The sequence below is a fragment of the Myxine glutinosa genome, chromosome 2 (genome assembly GCF_964187855.1).
Source record: "Myxine glutinosa chromosome 2, kmMyxGlut1.1, whole genome shotgun sequence".
Lineage (NCBI taxonomy): Eukaryota > Metazoa > Chordata > Myxini > Myxiniformes > Myxinidae > Myxine > Myxine glutinosa.
In genome coordinates this window covers 260,019,266-260,037,581 of record NC_136262.1, presented here as the reverse complement: position 1 = coordinate 260,037,581, position 18,316 = coordinate 260,019,266, and the positions used below count along the sequence as shown (strand labels likewise).

General features: G+C 39.9%; 1 protein-coding gene across 1 annotated transcript in view; it reads right to left on the bottom strand.

Annotated features, from left to right (window-relative positions):
- Nucleotides 1–18,316, bottom strand: part of NFXL1 (nuclear transcription factor, X-box binding like 1) — a 153,059-nt gene that overhangs the window by 82,236 nt on the left and 52,507 nt on the right. Inside the window, exons 15-16 of the mRNA XM_078772717.1 lie at nt 10,280–10,400; nt 9,615–9,771 (exon numbers count right to left, since the gene is read on the bottom strand). Coding sequence (XP_078628843.1) covers nt 9,615–9,771; nt 10,280–10,400 — 278 coding nt within the window. The remainder of the gene's footprint in view (nt 1–9,614; nt 9,772–10,279; nt 10,401–18,316) is intronic.

The following is an 18,316-nucleotide window of genomic DNA, read 5'->3' as shown; positions in this document are numbered from 1 at the left end:
TGAGTATTCATGTGATAGTTATGACTTAGATGATTCTGAGTGAAAAAGTGTTTTAGTTTAAGCACAGCGATATATATAAAACGGAGCTGTAAAGCTCAAAAGTGTTTTATTTTAAGCACAGTGATATATATAAAACACCACGTTTTCTCACGCTATAAATATGGTTTATTGTGATACTTGCGAGAAGGAAGTAAAATATTATAAACAACATATTCTCACCGCAAAACATACATACAACATTTTAAACAAACTTTCCCCTCTTCCACCTGAAACAAAACACTGTTCTACATGTAATAAAAATATCCTCAAGAAAGGCTTCAAAATACATCTTAAAACAAATCTACATTTATCAAATTTTATCACAACTAAAAACTCTGATGGAGCATTCAAAGGACATATTAAAATAAGAGTCTTTAACTTCAAACCTCCTGAACCAGAGTCTATAGTTGATGCTGTAGAAATAGTTAAACCTGCTGTTCAAACGTTGATTGAAAAAACACTAAAGGAAATGAAACCACTTAAATTTTATATGGGAGTAAAATTAGAAATGACAAAGGATGAAGGAGTTATAGATGCACCATACATGAGAACTGAGCCACACTTTATATCTTCATATCAAGATTTTAAAACATCAGGAGTCTATGATGAACTTATTAAACAAGAGCAAGATGTGGATAATTCAATCGTAGGAAGTGGATTCAATATAGGAAAAATTATTTACATAGACATTCATATTCTTAAATCAGATCCTCTAAAAGCTTCTTCTTACATTGATTTACCCAGTGTTATCAAAAATAGAAAAGCAGTTATCAATATCAAAAATAAAGACAATAAATGTTTTCTCTGGTCTATTTTAGCACACTTACATCCTCCACATTTTCATGATGAAAGAGTATCTCATTATAAAAAATATGAGAATACATTAAATACGAAAGATCTAAAGTTTCCGATGACTTTAAATGATATTCCTAAATTTGAAAAGATGAATAATTTATCAGTTAATGTTTATGGTCTAACAGAAACAAACAACATTCAGGTTTTAAAGCTTTCTGACAATTGTAAACAAACTCATATTAATCTTCTATATTTTAATTCAGACGAAAATTCACATTATACATACATCAAAGATATTGCTAAATTAATAAAACCACAAGTCTGTAAGAGAACAAATAAAATATATATTTGTTTGCGTTGTCTTAACTTCTTCAATTCACAAGAAAGATTAGATAAACATTCAAATTATTGTGGCGAACATAAATCAACGGTAATCAATATGCCTAAAGAAGGCTCAAAGATCACATTCAAAGATGAAAATAAAAAGATCAAACATCCATTTGTTATATATGCTGATTTTGAAAGTATTTTAGAAAAAATTGATACTGCTTCTCAAGATCCAAAAGAATCATACACAAATAAATATCAAAAACATACTCCTTGTGGTTTTTGTTATTATATCAAATCATCCGTTGGTGATAAATATAACAAGTTAGAGATGTATAGAGGCTCAAATACCCCAGAGGAGTTTGTGAAACGACTAGAAAAAGACTGTGTTCGATTAACCAAGATAATGAGAGAAACCAATAAACCAATGTCCTTAACAAGTAAAGAAAAAAGGGAATTTATAAAAAACAATGTCTGTCATATTTGTGAGGAGAAAATTGGTAAAGGTCTAAAGGTTAGAGACCATTGTCATCTCACTGGTAAATATAGAGGTCCGGCTCATCAAAGTTGTAATATTAATTATCAACTCCCCTCTTTCATTCCTGTCTTTCTTCATAACAACGCTCATTATGATACACATCTATTTATCAAGGAACTCTCAAAGACTTCTGGAAGTATCTCAGCAATTCCAAACACGGATCAGAAATACATTTCATTCACAAAAACAATTCACACATCTCCTATTACTCATATCAGATTTCTTGATACATTTAAATTCATGGCAAGTCCATTGGTTAACTTGGTTCAAAATCTAAAAGAGTTTCCATGTCTTTCAGAGTATTTTTTAGATAAAGATTTTCTAACACAAAAGGGAATTTACCCCTATGACTATATGGACTCATTTGAGAGATTCAATGAAACACAACTTCCTTCAAAAGAAAATTTCTATAACAAATTAAATAATAGTCATATATCTGATAAAGATTATGTACACGCACAAAATGTTTGGGAAAAATATAACATCAAGAATCTTGGCGAGTATCACGATTTGTATCTCAAAACTGATGTGCTTTTATTGGCCGATGTATTTGAAGCCTTTAGATCTGTTTGTCGCACTGGATATGGATTGGATCCTGCTCACTACTACACAGCACCTGGATTGGCCTGGAGTGCGATGTTGAAAATGACAAAACAAGATTTGGATTTGATAACCGATGTTGATATGCTTTTGATGATTGAAAAGGCAAAAAGAGGTGGAATTTCACAAGTCTGCTCGAGTAGATACGCAAAAGCAAATAACAAATATCTTCCAAATTATGATCCAACGAAAGAGAGTTCTTACTTGATGTACTATGACGCGAACAACCTGTATGGCTGGGCAATGTCTCAGGCTCTTCCTTATGGAAAACTTAGATGGGTAAAGGAAAAAGACTACAAAAACGTTTTACAAGATGTATGTATCTCTACACAAAAAGAATTGGATGAAGAAAAAGTTGGTTATTATTTTGAAATTGATTTAAAATATCCAGAGGAACTCCATAACCTACACAAAGATCTCCCATTTGCTTGTGAGAAAGCAAGTCCAAAGAAAGAATGGTTGAGTGATTATCAACGATCGTTTGATATAGGTGAATCAACAGAAAAATTACTTACTACATTATATAACAAGAAAAATTATGTTCTACACCAAAGAAATTTGCGACAATATTTATCAAAAGGTCTAAGAGTAGAGAAGATCCATAGGGTTCTAAAGTTCAATCAAAGTCATTGGTTAAAGGGGTACATTGATTTTAATACACAAAGAAGAACAGAGTCAAAAACAGATTTTGAGAAAGACTTTTATAAATTGATGAATAATGCGGTCTTTGGTAAGACTATGGAGAATGTGAGGAAAAGACAAAATATCAGACTATCAACATCTTGGGAACAAGCATCAAAATTAATTAATAGACCGAGTTTTACTCGAGCTGAGGTCTTTACTGAGAACTTTTGTGCGATCCATTTGATTAAAGAGAGTATTGAAATGAACAAACCTATTTATATTGGAACAACAATTCTTGATTTATCAAAGTCATTAATGTATGATTACTTTTATAATAACTTGAGGAAGAAATATCAAAATGATGTTAATCTACTTTATATGGATACAGATCGTTTTATTTTGAAAATTAATACCAACGATGTTTATTCAGACATGAAAAGAGACATTAATATCTATGACACGAGTAATTACAGTCCAGAGAGTGAGTTGTTCTCTTCTAAAAATAAAAAGGTGATTGGAAAGTTCAAGGATGAATTAGGAGGAAATGTTATGAGTGAATTTGTGGGATTGAGGTCAAAGGCTTATGCTTATAAATACATTGTGAATAACGTTGAAAAGACTGATAAGAAGTTAAAAGGTGTAAAGAAAAATGTTATTAAAGAAACAATAAACTTTAAGGATTATTATAACTGTTTAACAACAAAGAAAGAAGAGTTTAGAAAGATTAATGGAATAAGAAGTTATAAACATCAATTATATTCAGAAGAGATAAATAAGAAAGCATTGGGGGCTTTTGATGATAAGAGGTTTATTTTAGAAAATGGAATTGATAGTCTCCCTTATGGTTATATAAGTATATAAGTGATAAGATATATATATAAGTGATAAGATATATATATAAGTGATAAGATATACATAAGTGATAAGATATATATAAGTGATAAGATATATATAAGTGATAAGTTAAAAAGGGGGGGGGGGGGGTTGGGGATTTTAACGGGCTACCGCCGCCTTTTTTACTATTATATAAATGATAGAACCAAGTATCAACCAGACTAAAGAGTGGAGGTGTAATCAACCTTGGTATATAAATGGAAAACATAATGAATGTGAAAAATATCAAATAGGTATAATTGAAAAGGCAACTGGTAAAAAAGTTCACAAAACAAATAAGAGAATTAATTTAAATACCGGTGAATTGGGTAAAAAAGATGGAAATATTTTTGAGTGGACGGAAAACTTTGATGGTTGTCAGGAAAATATATACTTTAATTTAAAAATGGTATGTGGCACTGGAGGCGCTCAAGCAAGAACATTGAGGGAGGTTTACCATTTTATCTTAGCTCAGTTAAAATATCTTAATAAAGAACCAAACTCAAACATATTTTTTGTTAATATATTAGATGGTGAAGAGAGTTGTAGGAGAATTAAATTATTTCCCACGCATAAACAAATATTTGTAGGGTCGTTGTTTGAGTGGGTTATATTCACCAGATGATATTAAGAGTAAAAGGTTAAAAGGTCCATGAGGTCAGAAGGATCACAGGTGTTTAAGTGGTCTAATGAATAAGGATAACATGTCAAAAGGTTAGAAGGTTCGTAAAGAACAGGGTGAGAGAAATATAGGTGTTTAGGGGCAATGAGGGAGGGAAAGAATTAATATGGAAGTGAATGGGTCAATGTTTGAGTGGGTCAAAGATTAATCTGCCAGATGATATGTAGAAGAAGGATGATAGGTCTATAAGAGAAAACAAATATTTGTAGTGTTTGAGTGGTCTAATGAACAACATTAAGGATAGGTACTACAGACAAAAGGTTCATAAAGATGAGGGTGGGAGAAATAGAGGTGTTTATGATTTTTGAAAAAGACAAGGGGGTAAATGACATTAGATACGGATTTCACATGTTAAACGGAGGTGTCCCAGAAGCAACATTATTACACTACTCCTGCACGACTCAATACCAAGCACGAACCATCAACACGACTCAATCCCCCAGAGCGAAGCGTAGCGTCGAGCAGAAATAAGCACAGAGACAAGAGCGAAGCACGTCAGCGTGCCCTTTTGTAACTTTGCATGCCACGTCAGTTTTGGCGCGCCACCAACCAGAGCCTCGTAGCTTCCCGCCGTCTCCTCAACCGCCTCGCGCCTTCAAGGAACCTTGATTGGTTCAAGGATCGCGCCTTCCGCACCAACCAATCACACGTTCCCTGTGGCGTGGTTACAGCTCGTCTCACGCGATGTTGCTAGGCTAGCTGGTCGTGCGGCTGGCGGCGGCCATCCGGCGGTGCCCCGATCTGGCTTCCTGCCGGTCTTCTTCCAAGGTCATTGTAAGGGAAGGGGAATTATTTAATGTTGCACTAAAGGGCCTATCTAAGTGTTTATATGAGTATGCGTTGCCATAAGGAAGAAAGGTTTGGCGACAGGGGGAAACGACGAACAAAGGAATCTTATCCATAATCCCTGTACTATTTAGCACGCCCTGCTCCCTCGTAGCGGGGACATCAATACAGCTTATACCGACAACCCGGGCTAACATAGAACTTATTACAGGTAGATTCCCTGTCACGACAGTCGGATACTTACCTATGCAGATCTATCTGGCTCTAGATATTCCTCTACCACCCCCCACCCCACCCCAGACATAACAATAAGGTCTCACAGCTGACAATGCATATCAGAGCAAAAACCAAGCCATGAGGTCAATGGAACTGCCTGCAGAGCTCAGACAGGATTGTGTCGAGGCAGAGATCTGGGGAAGCCGACAAAAAAAATTCTGCTGCATTGAAGGTTCCCAAGAGCACAGTGGCCTCCATAATTCTTAAATGGAAGAAGTTTGGAACAACCAGGACTCTTCCTAGAGCTGGCCGCCCGGCCAAACTGAGCAATCAGGGGAGAAGGGCCTTGGTAAGAGAGGTGACCAAGAACCCGATGGTCACTCGGGCTGAGCTCCAGAGATCCCGTGTGGAGATGGGAGAAACTTCCAGAAGGATAACCATCACTGCAACACTCCACCGATCTGGGCTTTATGGCAGAGTGGCCAGACGGAGGTCAAACAGTTCAATCTTGGTTTCATCAGTCCACAGAATCTTGTTTCTCACAGTCTGAGAGTCCTTGAAGTGCTTTTTTGCAAACTCCAAGCGGGCTTTCTCTGCCATAAAACCCAGATTGGTTAAAACCTCCTCACTCTCTGCAGACCTGGACAAAATCACAGACTGGGCAAACAAGTGGAACATGTCTTTCAATCCTGGGGAAGGATTGTGAAATCTCACACTCTTACGATGTCTCTCCGAAAAGACCGACTGGACAACCCTCCCATCTACTTTCTGAATAATCCTCTCCAAGAAGTTCTGTCACTCAAGCTTTTGGGTCTCACTGTCTGCCATGATCTTTCCTAGGAAAACCACATTTCCAAGCTGGCCTCCAAAGCCAGTCGCCGACTGGGCATCCTCCGTCGTGCGAAGTCCTTCCTTGGCACACCTGAGCTCCTCACCACATACAAGGCTTTCATCCGCAGCTCAATGGAATACTGCTCTTCCCTCTGGGCTGGTGCTACTGCCTCACACCTAGCTCGTCTTCACGCTGTTGAAACCAAAGCGTTCAGAATCATTGGAATCTCCTGCGATGACGCTATCTCCGAGGGCCTTTCACTTACTCACCGCAGGCAGGTTGGTGGTCTTTCCGTCTTCTACCGACTCCTCTCCGGCCTTGCTCCCCCAGCTCTCTCTGGGCTCTGTCCCCCAAATATTCCTGCAGGTCGCACAAGATCTGCCTGCAACCCTCTTATGGTTAAACTGCCCAAATCAAGAGTCTCTGCTCACCTTCACTCCTTCATTGTTCTTTTCTCCCACCTCTGGAACAAACTCCCTCACTCTCTTCAATCCCACTCCTCCCTTCAGGTCTTTAAAACGGCTGTTCACCACCATCTCTTATCTTCCCCAATCCAAAACCTTGATCTTTTCTACCCCCGCTAATTTCACCCCAAATCCACTTTTTTGAGGTGACTTTTGTCTTCTTTCCTGGAAGTCCTTGGTGTCCTTGCGTTTTATACCTATCCTGCCTCCCCCCAGGCCCTCTGCCTCCCACACATCTCCCGATGTCCCTGCTCTCAAATGTTGTGTTTGTGTGCTTCCTCCCCTTCTCTCCCCATCTTGTCGACCGCTCCCCTTTTTATATACTTTGTTTGCTTGTTTGTTTGATAAATGTTAGCTCTTTCACGAGCCTCGACTCTGTATACAAAAAAAAACAAAAAAAAAACCTCTATTACCAAGGCCCTTCTCCCCTGATTGCTCAGTTTGGCCAGGCAGCCAGCTCTAGGAAGAGTCCTGGTTGTTCCAAACTTCCTCCATTTAAGAATTATGGAGGCCACTGTGCTCTTGGGAACCTTCAATGCAGCAGAATTTTTTTTGTAGGCTTCCCCAGATCTGTGCCTCGACACAATCTTGTCTCTGAGCTCTGCAAGCAGTTCCTTCGGCCTCATGGCTTGGTTTCTGCTCTGACATGCATTGTCAGCTGTGAGACCTTATATACACAGGTGTGTGCCTTTTCAAATCATGTCCAATCAATTGAATTTACCACAGGTGGACTCCAATCAAGGTGTAGAAGCATCTCAAAGATGATCAAGGTAAATGGGAGGCACCTGAGCTAAATTTAAAGTGTCATAGCAAAGGGTATGAATACTTATGTCAATGTGATATTTCAGTTTTTTATTTTCAATAAATTTGCAAAACTTTCTAAAATCCTGTTTTCTCTTTGTCATTATGGGGTATTGAGTGTAGATTGATGAGGGAAAAAATGAATTTAAACGATTTCAGCATAAGGCTGCAACATAACAAAATGTGAACTAGAACGGGCACTCGGTAGAGCGCATACCTTCGCCGCAGCTACTGTTCTGTACTTGGCATGGGAGTGTAGGGAACAGAACAGTGAACAGTTTGGTGCTGATTTCATGCAAATCGGATAAGAATTGACCAAGTTATGACAAAAAACGCACATTTTGCAAGGTCGTGACCCCCCTGACCTTTGACCCCCAACCGCTAACAAGGGTAATGTCTTCACTGGGTCATGTCGTATATCACAAGATCGGGCATTGAATTCTGAACATTTTGGCATTAGTTGCATGCCAATTGGATAAAAATTGACCGCGCTATGGTAAAAATACGATTTTGACCTTTTCGTGACCTTGACCTTGACCTTTGACCCGATTGCTCCCAAAATCTAATCAAATGTGTCCCGTATAATAACCAATCATCCCACCAAATTTCATGCAATTCGGTTGAATACTTTTTGAGTTATGCGAATAACATACACACACACACACACACACACAGACATACAAATAAATACACAGCGATCAAAACATAACCTTCCGCTTTTGCGAAGGTAAAAAGTGACGGGGTCTGAATACTTTCTGAATGCACTGTAAATATAACAATCAACGAGCAAAAATGAAGTATTTGCAGTGGATAAAGCAAAATAGAATCAACAGGGAGGTGCCAATTGCAATGACGTAGAGGTTGCCAACTCCAGGCCTAACTAGAATCCGGGCACTCGGTAGAGCGCATACCTTCGCCGCAGCTACTGTTCTGTACTTGGCATGGGAGTGTATGCGAAGTGAAACTTTATGTGAAATGCGATCGATTTTTAAAAATCAGAATTTGAGCAAATCTGTTTCATTCGTCTGTTAATATGCCTCCCCGATTGACAAATCTGCAATTTGAATTTCATTTGAGGTTGAAATGATTGCGGGAGATCGCGTTATAGTGATGACGTCTTGGATGGACATCCTCTTCTTCAGTCGCTCATAACTTTGAGTGAAATACGATCGAGTTAAAAATAGTCAGAATTTGAGCAAATCTGTTTCATTCGTTTGTTAATATGCCTCATCTCTTGACAAATCTGCAATTATAATTTTTTTTGAGGTTGAAATGATCGCGGGAGATTGCGTTATAGTGATGACGTCCTGGATGGACATCTTCTTCTTCAGTCGCGCATAACTTTGAGTGAAATACGATCGAGTTAAAAATAGTCAGAATTTGAGCAAATCTGTTTCATTCGTTTGTTAATATGCCTCATCTATTGTCAAATCTGCAATTATAATTTTTTTTGAGGTTGAAATGATCGCGGGAGATCGCGTTATAGTGATGACGTCCTGGATGGACATCTTCTTCTTCAGTCGCTCATAACTTTGAGTGAAATACGATGGAGTTAAAAATAGTCAGAATTTGAGCAAATCTGTTTCCCAAAATCTAATCAAATGTGTCCCGTATAATAACCAATCATCCCACCAAATTTCATGCAATTCGGTTGAATACTTTTTGAGTTATGCGATTAACATACACACACACAGACATACAAATAAATACACAGCGATCAAAACATAACCTTCCGCTTTTGCGAAGGTAAACATGATGGGCGTGTGTGTGCAGGTAAGGCATATTTATAACAAGGTGTCATCATCGCGACCTTACCTGGGAATACTTATTAGATACTGTTGAGATGCAGGAAATTGCCTTCACACGATGGTTTTGATCTCAACTAAAATTTGCCTCGAGATCTTTATATATTTCTTCCACCAGATGGTTTCACATTTTGCATTTGGCGAATTTTGCAAGCACCACCCTTTTACCAGTGGGATCCTTGGAGGAATGTAATGAGTAGAGAGGGTGTTTTGGGTGAACGGAATAATTTACCTGAGCAGGTGTAACAAGCACAGCATCATGGCAGGAAACCGGGCATGTGTGGCCACAGTCTTTGTGCGTCCGAATGCATGGCAGATGGCATGGTGGGCACTTCCATGGATGACAGCGGTGAGGTGCGCGCTTTGGGTGGTGGCATATGGGAGGGGAGCTGCAAATCAGGTAACAGTGTTTAGGGGAAGAGGGAGGGACAACAGGCCAAGCGGAAAAAGTCTAAACACATCTTGAGGCCAAACGACCAATTGTTTATTGGAAAAATGTTTTAATGTTAAAACGGAATAATTTTCAACATGCATGAACAGCTAAGCGACACTGTGCGACAATGAGCAATACATTATTCAATAGATGAACTGCTGATGGGAACACCTACGTCACATAATAAAATCTGCCTTTCACAGGTTAGTTATCCAATTCATGTTCATACTAAAATATTCAATTGAAATGAAGTTGTTCCTCGATCATAAACTGACGCTTGTGGACAGACAGACAAAGTGAAACAATTGCTAAACCCCGCTTTCCGCTTCGCACACACATGTCCTATCGTGGTGTACTGCTGTACTCCATGTTAATCAGCCATAGCTCTCCTCCAGCTTGTCCAACAGAAAATGACCCTTTTTACTGTACCGGTACTTCACCAACGTGTCATACTGATCTCGAACCTGCATGGCTGGTTGCAGCGTGGTGGACGAGTGTTCCTTTCACAGCCACATGAAACGATTATGGAAGCAAATCCACAAGCACAGCGGACAGTGACTTCTTCAACACAGGGGTAACAGCGTCCTGTACCACAGATGACATAACAGGATGCAACTTCAGGAACACAATGCTATGAACAAATACAAGCACCTATTGACAGCATCATAAAGGGACACCTGTTGTGTGTGTGTATATGTGTGTGTGTATGTGTGTGTGTATATGTGTGTGGGTGTATATGTGTGTGCATGTGTATATATGTGTGTGGGTGTATGTGTGTGTATGTGTATATATGTGTGTGTGTGTATATATATATATGTGTGTGTGTGTATATGTGTGTGGGTGTATATGTGTGTGTGTATGTGTGTGGGTGTATATGTGTGTGTATGTGTATATATGTGTGGGTGTATGTGGGTGTATATGTGTGTGTGTGTGTGTGTGTGTGTGTGTGTGTGTGTGTGTGTGTGTGTGTGTGTGTGTGTGTGTGTGTGTGTGTGTGTATATATATACTGAAACGCAAAAGAAACTTACCACCTTTGAAACCTTTAAATATCAACAATAACACTGCGTGTAGTAAATGTGTGAATTTTTTTGTGGACAATAGTGTCCTCACTGTCAGACAAAACGGTCACGGATGGTCACTTGAACCTTCAATGGTCACTTCATAGCACAGCTGTTGAACAGCCGTTTTGACTGTCAGTGATTAGCCAAGGGGTACGGGATGATTTTAATGAGCTGCACGTGATGTCTTGATATTGGCTTTAAAAAGGCCAGTGCAAAATGGGCATTTCAATCAACATGCCACGATTGTCAAGGGATCAACGGCAGCGTGCCCTGGGCATGCTGCAAGGCGGACTGAGCTACCGTGAGGTGGCACGTCGCCTTAGCTGTTCACACCAGACGATATCGGCCCTGGTGGACAGAGACACCCTCCACAACTCTGCAGATGACAGACCTCGATCAGGGAGGCCAAGAGTCACCACTGCAAGGCAGGACAGGCAGATGGTCCGAAGTCACCTGCGGGATCGATTCCGTCCAGCATCCCGCACTGCGGCAGAAACTCCGGGGCGTGCAAACCCACGGATCTCCAATGATACTGCACGAAGACGACTGCATGACTATGGTCTGACTGCCAGAAGACCATACAGAGGCCCCGTGATGATGGCTGCCCATCGCCGCAACCGACAGAGATGGTGCCAGCAGCATCAGCGGTGGACCTTGGCGCAGTGGAACGAGGTCGCTTTCAGCGATGAGTCAAGGTTCTGTGTGGACAGTCCTGATGGGCGTGAGCGTGTCTGGAGAAGAACTGGCGAGCGATATGCCGATTGTTGCGTGCGTCAAGCCAACAGGTGGGGTGGCCCAAGTGTGATGGTGTGGGCCGCCATATCAGGCCGGTACAGGACGCCACTGGTGGTTGTGGATGGGAATCTTAACGCCCAGCGGTATGTGGATAACATCCTGCGACCATCTGCTGCCATTCCTGCTAGACCACCCAGAACTGAGAACCTTTCAGCATGACCGCTCATCCTCATGCTGCTCGCTTTACCACTGCATTTCTCCAAGACGAGAGCATCAACACCATGCAGTGGCCTGCGCTCTCCCCTGACCTGAATCCCATAGAGCACCTGTGGGATGAGCTTGGCAGACGCGTAGTTGGCAGGGCCAGGACACGGGCAGAGCTGCTTCAGACATTGAGGACTGAGTGGGACAGAATCCAGCAGCAATCCATCCAAAGACTGGTAGGCAGTATACGCCGACGATGCACTGCCTGTATCCAAAACAATGGTGGCCACACACACTATTGAAAGGGGACTGACATTGCACCCTGTGCTGTTCTGTACTGTAGAGTAAACTGATGAGATGGGTGTATCTTGGTCAAAAACTTGACATGTCATCAATAAAATGCCAATGTTTCAATTAGCAATTGTTGGTTTGTTTTATTTTGAACTGTTACAATTTTATTACATTTCAAACAAGTGGTAAGTTTCTTTTGCGTTTCAGTATATGTGTGTATGTGTATAAGTGTGTGGGTGTATATGTGTGTGTGGGTGTGTGTGTGTATATGGGTCAGAATTTTGAATGAGGTACAAATCCCAAAAAACACACATCGATTACTTTAAACCTATATAACTTTGTCCCAAATGTTCTGAATTAGTACATTTAGGTGTCATCTTGTTGAACACAATCACGGCTTTCAGAAAATGTATAGTTTTATAAACGTTTTATCAATTATCTACATGTTATAAGCCCCTGAACCTCAAAAAATGGTGAAAAAGGGCATTTTTTTTAGTATTTCGTTACCCTTCAAAGCCATGCATTCATTATAAAAGCCTTTTTCATACTTTTCACAGCTGGAATAAAAGTAGATCTATATAACTACTCTACTGAATGTGTTTTTGTGTTACTCATGTCAGTTCCTGAGTCACAGCTCCTCCTCATATAGGATGAAGCAGATGAACCGGAACGTAAGAGACATTTATATAAGCCCTGTTTTACACATATCAGGGTGTTCCATAGTTCTTCTTTAGGGCGCAACAAACAGCACTTATACGTATGTATTAACTCTGTAAAAATCATTGACCTCCTTTGTTTCTCTGAGACACAACAAGCTTGAGTGTGAATTTAGAAACCATAACGGTCTCTTACGTTACGCACCGGTGGTCATGCTCCCTGTAAGCCAGGTAAGTGCATATCGAAGTGAAATATACCATCAGACCATCACATTAGCTTGAATTCTATGCCATTTCAAAAGATCGGGACGCTCCTGGTGCGTTAAGTACGCAAAACTAGCCGAAACAGCATCTTCGGGAAGAAGAGCGTTCCTCCATAACATAAGAGACCGAAAACTTGTGGCGTGAAATGCCGACATACGGGTACTTCCTGTTACCCGGCGTTTACATCCGGGTATTCAGCGAGTTACTCGCCGCGCGAAACAAGCAGTTTGGCGAAAGTTAGTCGTCGGTCTGGCCGGAGAAATCCCAAAAAATATCATACGTGAGATCGGCGTTGGACCCCATGGTCTCGTAAGTACTTGTCCAGGATGCCATAGATCCTCAAGACCTGGTTTATTTTGAGATTAATTCGTAGGAACATGTGAAAGTACTTGCCAAAATCGCCGTGAGTCGTTCTCGTTTCATGGCCGCCAATGGCGTGCGAGTTTGTACAGCGTCACGTACGAGACCCGTAAATCGTAACGTACGAGAGGTTTATCGGAACATTAAACAAAGACCCGCAGTCCCGCATAAGCTTTGTACATGTCTTAATTATTGTATTCAACAAGAATATATGTTGTATTTGGTTGTAATGAGCTGTGTTGGATGACTGCCAACTGGTTTTGATGGGTGTCACATCAAGATCTTGCTGTCAGTCCCTCTAAATTTGGTGTCAATTTTCAGTTCATCATTGACTGGAGTACTTCATACATGTCCATATTTACAAATATCATATGGAAACAAACGATCCATAGCCTGAGAGTGCTTTGAGTGTATTTATGAGCTGTTTCATGATGTATTTTTGGATTTAGGGGCCTAATATTGCATTTCTCCGATAACGGTCTCTTACGTGACGCCACGATATAAAATCTCTTATGACAGTGTCAATTGTATTGCCATCCGAGTCTTTTCCCATCCGAGGATGCCATCCGATATTGCCATCCGATATTGCCATCTCGGTATTGCCATCCGAGTCTTTTCCCATCCGTATTGCCATCCGAGTCTATTGCCATCCGAGTCGAGTTTGAGATGTTTGAGTGGGTATTTAAATAGCTTGAATGCCAAGTAGGAGAAAAAAAGTACACATGACAAGTGGACTGCTATTTTGTATATAAAAAAGGTATGATTAGTACTTTATTGCAAGTTTCGTTTGCTGGAGGAACAATATCCTTCTGATTTTTTATGGTTGTATGGAAATAAATCCATTTTGTTAGTAGCTAGAATGATTTGTTGGCTTGTGGTATTACCATAACGTAAGAGAGATTTATTTCTCAATTGATATTGAGCTATTTTCAAGACACAACCATAGATAATGCGGACGCCCAAACTGCAAATTTTCCAGTTAATTAACACATGTATTGTCGGGTACCTGAGTGCTTTTTGGAGGTTCTATTAAGTATATTTGCAAAATGACAAACTTGTCAAGAGTGCAATTTAAAAAACACAGGTTTGGGTGAAAACAACTGAAAAATAGCCAATATTTGTCGGTACATAAACCAGCATACATTTTGAGTAGGAACTTGAAACTTAAAACACAAGTAGATATATGTCTTGCCTATTTTTGGTACTTTGCTTATATGTTTAAATGCAGAAATGAAGCATTTGTGACGGAATGTTTACAAAGAGACCTTATTTTGGTCTCTTACGTTATGCTAACAAGGAAGGGAAACTTTGACCATGAATAAAAACGGAACCTCTGGGCCGATCGGTGTCAGTTTGGCTGCGTTTGATAGCCCAGGCATAGTGCTTTAAGGATATCAAGGTGATTTTTAGCTATTCCAAAAAAACAAATTTTGACCCCTGGGCGGCCCAAATGTACCGAGTTCAAAATTCCGACCCATATGTGTGTGGGTGTATATGTGTGTGTGGGTGTATATGTGTGTGTATGTGTATTTGTGTGTGTGTGTGTGTGTATATATGTGTGTGGGTGTATATATGTGTGTGGGTGTATATGTGTGTGTATGTGTATATATATGTGTGTGGGTGTATATGTGTGTGTATGTGTATATGTGTGTGTGGATGTGCACGCACATGCATTCACATGTTATCAGAAGTAAATACATTGTGTGGATGACATCATTTGTGCATCTGATCAATTGCCAGTAACCATTTTGTGAAACCGAATGTGCAGGTGCAGCATCTAACTCAATATGTCGAAATGTCACACACGTCCATGCCCGTGGGATTCCCACGGGTGACCCCACTAGTCATAATCTATACTGTACTAGATAACTCTGAGGTGAGCATGTTAACGACCAAGCTATCATATCAGTAGAACAACAAAGTGAAAATTCATGCACGGTACAACTCAAAATATCAAAAAACACGATCACTGCTGATAGAATGGCACAGAACATAGTATACCCAATCAAGTTAGGGTTCCATTCTCCTCCAAACAAAAACAGTCGAATTGGTGTTACACATGTCGGGCATTACATTGCAAAGAGGGGCATTCATCTGTTGGATGTTAAGCAGGGTTTCTCATCTGCTTCCATTGGTCATGTTACCACTGGAATGCTGTTTATTTATAAATTCCAAATTAAATCAGCTGCAGGTCAAATAGTCCATGAGCCAGGTACAAAGTCGGTACCATCTGAGGGCACCTCAAAAAACCTATTGTTTATTGATGGTACATATGAGGACATAACAAAAATGCATGATGGACATTCCAAACTCACAGCTCAAGTTTCCTACAGCGATTTTAATATTTTGATGAAAATGTGGCAAAAATGGCCATTTCTGACACATGGAAGTTGTTACAATATTGCTTATGGCGACCAAATAAAATAATCAATAATGAATGTTGCTTTTTTGTGTGTGTGGTTGTGTGTGGATGTGATAAAACATGTATATTTGTTAAATAAATATTTTTGGAACTTATTTTGTGTCCATTAATTGCATTATCATTTCATATAAACGCGGTATTATTTGTGCAAAAAGTGAAAATTTGATATGTGTGCAATTTCTACTGGATATTAACAAATACAATTTACTTTACTTACAGGCAAGACATGCGATATTAATTTTTATATTTAAGGGTTTTCAGCTGATATTTTGTTCGTGCTGTGATGATCTACAACAGTTTTTGGTATGACCATATTTGTTATAAACTATAAACTTATAAAATATTTGTTATGTGCTTTAAATATTAATTTTAAAATGCATAAGCAAAAATATTTAAGATGTAATTGAGTCTAACTAGGGCATGCCCGTACTATATATATATCTAAAATTATATCCCCCCCCTCTATTTACATGAAATGGTTTGGTCCAAAGCGAACGGCTTGCGAGTGGTGACAATCCCCCCCCTCTATTTACATGAAATGGTTTGGTCCAAAGCGAACGGCTTCCGGAGTTTGGTAAAGAAATCGCCATCGCGTGCACAAACGCGCAGGAAAGCGAATGAATCGCAAATTCGTTTTTATTAGTTTTAAAACATAGTTTAACGCCAACATAGTTTGCAAACGTGAAATAAATGAATACGCTCTCAAATGTGCCATCCGAGGCAGAGTGTGTCCGCCACGTTCGGCACACGCGATAGTTCGCTGCTCTCTGATTGGTTGAATCGTTTTTTGGACATAGCTCGGTAAGTAATTGTCCGATTAATATGAAACCTTGAAAAGGCACATCCTCGGGTCCCCAGCAATATACCTGGCAAGTTAAAAGTATATCGGACCCGTGGTTGTCGAGAAACAGCGGTCACAGACAAACGTACAAACAGAGATTACTGGAATTATAGATAGATATATACTTTTATAGATATCAGATGAAGAAAATTTATTTAAGGTTTGAAATGTAGATTATATCAAACAAAATGAACGATTCTGAACGTTTCTTTATATATCATTTCAGGTGTGTGACTGAGTTCAGAATGTGAACATCAAAACATTATGGAGTCACCGAGGAAGAAGCGCAAACAATCTTCAATCGAAAGAACCTGCATTATTTGTTCCAAACAATCATCTGAATCTAATGTTACCAAGCCTAGAGATGCAGAATCCCTTAACGTACTGTTGAATGCAGCCAAAATACAAAACTTTGCTCCTATCAATGACCTCGAGGAACATGAATATGACGAACGCTTGTTTTACCACAGAGACTGTCGAGCCAGTTTCACACATAAGAAAACACTCGCAAAGTTTGTCGAAACATCGGAATCAGAATGTTCCAGTGAAACAAGAAGATCTTCTCGAAGCACACCTACCACATCAAGTGTTTTGGAGGCAGTTTGCATCTTTTGTGAAAATAAAAGCAAGTATGCTTCAGGCTCTAACACTAGAGAGGTCCTCCTGCAGTCTCGAGAGATGCGTGCAGATGATAAAGTAAGAAATGCAGCTCTTACAAAGCTGGATGATCGTATCCTCGCAATTACATCTAGGGAGTTGATTGCTGCTGAGGCTCATTACCACAAGTCTTGCTACCGTAACTATACCAGAGATGAGAAACAAACACCTCCAAATACAAACTCAACTGATGACGACGAAGTGGCTTATAAGGCAGCCGAACATGAATCCCACCTACACCTCTTCATGTACATCAGAGAGACATTGTTTGTGGAGCCAACAGTGGCGAAAATGACAGTTCTGACTGAGAAATTCGTGAACCATATGCAATCATTTTGGTTGCAATAATGTGAAATTACAAACCAAAAAACACATACGACTAAAACAAGAATGTGAATTTGGCAAATCACTTCATTTTGTCACCAACAACAGTGGTAAGCTTTTAGTGTATCCAGATAGTCTTTCCTTGGAGAAGGTAGTGGTTGAACTGACGAAGATTGAAGATCGACTGGAGCGTTTAAAGCATGTAGATGATATGGAAAATGTTGTGAAACTTACAGCGACCCACATAAGAGGACAAATCAAGAAGCTCAAAACAAAACCATGGCCTCCGCATCCTGATGAACTGAACTCCGAGTACAGTATTTGGCCAGATGCTTTACAAACCTTCTTGAATTTGCTTCTACTTGGTGAAGCAGAGGATGGAACGGAAAAACTGAAACGTGTTGTGCAGTCAATAGGACAAGATTGCCTGTATGCTGTGAGTAGAGGGGTACTTGCGCCCACCAAGCACAACCACCAAGCCAAGCACACATAAACAATGCAGGCAACAGAGAAGGACCACCAGCCATGAAACCTCTAGATATGGATATGCAATCAGCGGTGGAAACAGCGAATTGTAAAAACCTTGTGTGGTCATTGACTCGTCTTTCTGATACCAGAAATCAGTCTATCAGTTCCTGGACTGGCTTCAATTTGACGACGAGAGACGATATATCAGTCAAGAAAG